General features: G+C 43.2%; 2 protein-coding genes across 4 annotated transcripts in view; one reads left to right on the forward strand and one right to left on the reverse strand.

Annotated features, from left to right (window-relative positions):
* Positions 1 to 301, forward strand: part of entpd6 (ectonucleoside triphosphate diphosphohydrolase 6) — a 13,313-nt gene extending 13,012 nt beyond the window's left edge. Inside the window, exon 14 of the mRNA XM_070915956.1 lies at positions 1 to 301. This exon is cut by the window's left edge and continues 44 nt beyond it. Within this exon, the coding sequence (XP_070772057.1) occupies positions 1 to 40 (40 nt within the window). The 3' untranslated portion in view covers positions 41 to 301.
* Positions 302 to 2,830: 2,529 nt separating this feature from the next.
* On the reverse strand, positions 2,831 to 4,783 carry LOC139294168 (barrier-to-autointegration factor-like). 3 transcript variants are annotated; one of them, XM_070915982.1, is made up of 4 exons: positions 4,706 to 4,783; positions 4,499 to 4,562; positions 3,502 to 3,628; positions 2,831 to 3,316 (listed from the first exon to the last, which is right to left on the reverse strand). In XM_070915982.1, the coding sequence occupies exons 3-4, from the start codon at positions 3,625 to 3,627 to the stop codon at positions 3,170 to 3,172; spliced, it is 273 nt and encodes a 90-aa protein (XP_070772083.1). In that variant the 5' UTR covers position 3,628; positions 4,499 to 4,562; positions 4,706 to 4,783; the 3' UTR covers positions 2,831 to 3,169. The 3 variants fall into 3 exon arrangements, with proteins under 3 accessions (XP_070772083.1, XP_070772084.1, XP_070772085.1); XM_070915983.1 differs by having other exon boundaries at positions 4,667 to 4,764; XM_070915984.1 differs by lacking the exon at positions 4,499 to 4,562 and having other exon boundaries at positions 4,667 to 4,781.
* Positions 4,784 to 5,546: the final 763 nt, after the last annotated feature.

Here is a 5,546-nt window from a genome sequence, read left to right on the forward strand (position 1 = left end):
AGCAACGTTTCATTACATCGAGTCCCTGAAGAGACACTGAAACTTTTATTGTGAAAAACACAAAGATCCTGAATGTTCTGAGGAGATCCTGGACCTCGTGAAGACCCCCAGACGCGTGGTGACCTCATACAGTACCCGACCCCTCTCTGTGGAGCCTGACAGCTGCTGGTGAAAAGCAGCTTCTGAACCTCTGCTCATATTGGCTGGTCCCAGGTGACCAATCCAAAACAGATCCGTGCAAAAACTGACCTGAACCTGACGTGCGAGACTAAGACCCCATCTGAAAGGGGACGTTCATTTACAGCTTGTCTACACGGGAGGCGTCATTTTACGCTCGACCACATGATCGTGTGTTGGGTTCTGAGCGAGGGTGACCTACACTCAATACGGCACCTGAATGCACCATATGTAGGTATGCTGACGCTAACGTGCTGCTAACGCTACGCCTCCTGTGCAGACACGGTGTTGCTCTTTAAAGTGTTCAGAAAAACAGCTCAACAGCTGATCCTACTGGACCACATGGTGTTGGACTTCAGTGTCCTCCCAGACGGAACAGAAACGTGGCGTAGTTCATCCTGCGGCCGTCTGTTTGATGATGAAACACAAGCAGAACCTGCTGACTGGAATAAGGAGCAGACCCTCAGATGGACCAGCCAATAGCTCTTCACCAGCAGCTGTCGGGCTTCACACACATCTGAACAGTGTGACATCACGTCTCACCGTCCAATCAGATGCTCCGCTCGCTCTTTCACAAACTCTTCAGGTGGATTCGGTGCACTTCGGTTCATATTTAAGCTTTGAAGGACGAATTGTTGACAGAAACTCAGTTTCCTATTTTTCTGAATAAAGTGACCTCATGGAAACACAACACACAGTAAACAGTAAACACTCGGTGAACTCTGACCCTCAGCTGCTTGTTTATCAGTTAATAATCAGTTTATTTAGCAGCTTTATTAAAGCGTTCAGGAACTCCGACTTTTCACCTCCTTTAATCTTTAATCAATCCTCGTTTATTTAACTTCTTCTGTGTTTTGTTCCTTGTTATAAATGTCGATATCAGCATGTTTTTGTAACGAATCTGTTGATTATTTGTAAGATATTGAATGTTTGAAACTGACGATTGTGCCAAAAGTATTAACGTGTTTTTTACAGATTGTGTTGCTAAAATCCTCTGAAAGAGAAACACAGACAAACGTTTATAACAAACTGTCGAAAAACAGGTTAATTAGAGTACATCACATCTTGGTGTTTTTACATCAGACCAGTCTGCTCCCAGTTGACCCAGTGAACCATGACACTGGGTTCACGTCTCTGACCTCATGATGTTAAACTTGACATGTTCCTTTTCTATCGACAGCGAGTCTGATTGTTTTCTCCTCTGAAGGATCTCCCGTTTCTACTCTGTTCGGTGAGATGTGAATGTGTTTCTGAACAGGCGTCAAACAGCTAAATTAAAGACTCTGTAGTTGCTTTAAAGTCTGCAGTCGATTCATTGAGTCTCTGAAGATGGTCCACATTAAACAACAACTATAATATTATAATAATAATATAATATCTACTGAAGTGGCTGGATGACAAACTAAAACAGAGCATTTGTAATAACTTCATTATTGCTGATTATTTTACACCTATAAACTGCCTTTGTTTGAGAAAATAAACTTTATTTTGATTATTTACAGTCGATATATCTTCGAGGAATTAAATGCTTTGCTATGTGTCCATCTTTAATATTTATACTGAAATCCATAATTAACAATTTAATGCATTTAAATGTGATTTAAAGGCATGAAATCCACAGGAGTCAGAAGCTGAGATGGCAGCTACTGAGATATGCTAAGCTAGGTAGCATTACCAGGAGTTTAGCTGGGTTTTTATTGCTGCCTCATTGTGTCAAAATACCATCTGAAGTCATCAAAATGTATATTTTTCACAAAATGATTCAGTTTTAGCTTTAGCTAAGTCTAGCCGTGGCTATCTCCGCAGCTAGCAGTAAGTGTGACAGTAGCTTCTAGTGTTTACAGATTACACAGTCGCACATGTAAAACTGTTTTCATACTAATTATACATTTTCATGCCATAATCATTTTCTATACAGTGAAACACGTCAAGACGTCAGATTCAGCTCGTGGAGTTGCTGTTTTGCCTTTGTAGGGCAGCAAAGACCTTTAATAGGAAATTCTCACCGCTGAAGAAGAAAGATGAGCTGCACCTGAAAGCTCAGGAAAACTCCCAGTTAGTGAACTTGTGTTAATGTTTTGTCAAACTCTTATTTCCTCTTGACGTATCTCAGCAAAGCGTGCCGGTTACACTAAATGAGCCGTCCTCATTAGTGCCGCCTGTTCAAAATGTCTGCTGGGTGGATCAACAAGGCGTCGTCTCAGAGGATGAATCCAAGTCACCTCATGTCATGAAAACTGAACTATACTGACGTTTACATGCTAACATGCTATGCTTAGCATTGTGTGCATTTGCTCTTCCTGAGGTTTCTCCAGGTTCTGTTGTTCCTGCCTCGACTCCTTCTCTACATCCAGCTCTTTAAATCCTCTGTGGGACCGCTTGTCCTCTCCTCAGCCGACACAGCCGCCTGTGTAGCAGGTGTCTATAGAAAATGTCCAACGTCCTGCTGCTTTTTGTCTCTTTGTAGCTTCTTGAACAGGCGGTAAAAATCACAGGTTGGACAGATTGTAAAACTCTTTTAGGCTGTAGAAAAAGAGCTGAGTTGACTGCAGTCCGTGCTGATGCCAGTACATGAAATGTGTATGTTGTTTTCTCGTGAAACACTTGATACTGAATGAAAAAAGGACGTCTTTGAGGTTAAACTGACAAAAGGTGACAAGCAGACATTTGTTTTATTAGTGCCAAAGATCAGCAATCAGCGGTAGCAAAGCTTTTATTCATGTAGACTTTCCCCAACGAAACAAGCTAATAAAACAGGTAAACAACACCTGTCAGGTCGCTGTGACATCACAGCCAACCAGCAAGACGGAGGCCAATAAGTTCACCAGAAAACATTTTACAGCAGCACACAGACAGCTATTAGCTCTGAGAGTCGCATCACAAGCAGGAAGTGAGCAGGAAGAGGCGGGGTCTCAGGTGAAGGGGCAGGGTCTCAGGTGAAGAGGCGGGGTCTCAGGTGAAGAGGCAGGGTCTCAGGTGAAGAGGCGGGGTCTCAGAGGAAGGCATCACACCACTCCCTCAGACACTGAGCGCAGGATCCGGCCTGACGGGAGTTCGCTCCGCTGGCGTCTTTGAGCCACTCTGTGAACATCTCAGTGTCTTTCTTCAACAGCAGGAACTGACCCAGAACCACGTAGGCCTGAAAAATAGAGCAAAAACACACTAAGAAAACACACGAGAAACAAGTCTACAGGTGACGTCCTGGTTTATTTTCACGAGTTTGTTGCTAGCTCATGTTGGGACTGATGGCTGTAGTCTGTAGGGGGCGCTACAGAAGACTTGAGATAACAGAAGCAGTTGGAGGTGTTTGTGTGTTTTCTCCACCTTGTCGAAGCCCTGCTTCTCCAGCTGCCTCCCCAGGACCTCCCCGATGCCCGACAGAGACGTCACAGATTTGTCTCCCATCGGCTCGCCGACAAAGTCCCGGTGCTTCTGAGACGTGGTCGACATCCTGGACAACGTGATCCGGAACAAAGAGCCACAACAGACGAGTCAGACGAACTTCAGGTTCAAGACTTCATTGCTTGTTTAAGTAATGTGTCCAATAAAAAGTACTGTCAGTATCACAGTAACAGTATCACAGTAACAGTATCACAGTACTGTCAGTATCACAGTAACAGTATATGAGTGCTGTCTGTATCACAGTAACAGTATCACAGTACTGTCAGTATCACAGTAACAGTATATGAGTACTGTCAGTATCACAGTAACAGTATATAAGTACTGTCAGTATCACAGTAACAGTATATAAGCGCTGTCTGTATCACAGTAACAGTCAGTAGCACAGTAACAGTATCACAGTACTGTCAGTATCACAGTAACAGTATATAAGCGCTGTCTGTATCACAGTAACAGTATATAAGTACTGTCAGTATCACATTATATAAGTGCTGTCAGTATCACAGTAACAGTATATAAGTACTGTCAGTATCACAGTAACAGTATCACAGTGCTGTCAGTATCACAGTAACAGTATATAAGTACTGTCAGTGTCTTGCTGTAGAGGTTTCAGGTTGAGCTCATTTGAAGTACTTTGTGTACTGTTGGGTACTCTCATGTGCCCGTCAGCTTCCAGTAACACCAGCTAAAAGCTCTGATATCGATTCATCGATTCATTTAGTAGTTTAGGCTGAATGGGGCTTTTATTTTGTAGTAAAATGAATTGATTGATTTTTGGTTGAAATAAATCAACTGAAGCTCTGAGCAGCTGCTGGAGTCTCACAGTGAAACCAGTGAAACCAGTAAAACCAGCTGCTCTCATGGAACCACTCTTCAGGCTCCTGTTGAACTCTGATGGTCCAGAAACAAACAGACTCTTTACCTGCTGAAGGTGGACCGGGTTCACGTGCTGGAGGGTCGTGGGGGTTCAGACAGACAGACAGACGCTACAGAGACACACAGTTTAAAGTTCAACACAACTCTTACAAACGGAACTCAAAGCGCAGTTTTTACCGCACAAAGAACTCCTGAAACATCACATGAAAGTTACCTGAAGCGGCAGGAAGCGGCTCGGGGCGGTTCCACTCACCTGAGCTCAGAAAACACATCAGACTTCACGAGGAACCCGCTAACAAGTCTTTTTTTCCCTTACTGCAGGCGTTTTATTCTGAAACCCGGAAATACGAGCCGAATTGGCTGACGCTCTGATTCTGACGTCAGGACGCAGATAGTCAAAGATGGTTTGTGCTGAAGAAGGTGAGTCACTCTGTAAAAGTCCCTTTGCTTTTATAAAATGTGGAGAATGTAAATTGCCGCTCAACTGAGAGGGAGTGTAGATTATTATCTGACCCATTGTGTACTTTTATGTCGACTCTCTGGTATTGTATTCTCTTATTTTGGTTTTGTACATGATTTAATTTGTTATTCATGGCGTAGCTCTCCTAATTAATTTAATTTCTTTAACTCTACTTTTATCCGTTTTAACCTGTTTCTCAAGTTGTAAACATATTTGCTAATCCACGTAGCGAGACGTGGCGCATGTTCAAGGGTGTAATTAACGAGACTCCACCGTCCAGATAAGTCTGCGTTGCCTTCACTTATTACTTTTCTCAAAGCAATGAACTTGACGTACAGCGAATGTTTTGCAGCAGAAATAAGAAACTTTCCCTGGACAAAGAACCTTTGCAGGAACTCATGAAGAACTAAATGTAGTTCATTTCTTTTTACTTCACTTTGTGCCCCCCACCTCTGTGTCGTTGCTCTTTTTGTAAAACATAAACTATGACACTTTATTCTGTATGAAAATCTAAAACACTGGAAAGAAACATTAGTGTGAGACGTCTTCCATTGCTCCAAGCTCTTTGTTAGTCATTGCACAGATGACCCCGCCCCCGGCCCCATTCCAGGCCCCGCCCTCCCTGAAACTTCCC

Source organism: Enoplosus armatus, chromosome 12 (genome assembly GCF_043641665.1).
Source record: "Enoplosus armatus isolate fEnoArm2 chromosome 12, fEnoArm2.hap1, whole genome shotgun sequence".
In the NCBI taxonomy this organism is placed as follows: Eukaryota; Metazoa; Chordata; class Actinopteri; order Centrarchiformes; family Enoplosidae; genus Enoplosus; species Enoplosus armatus.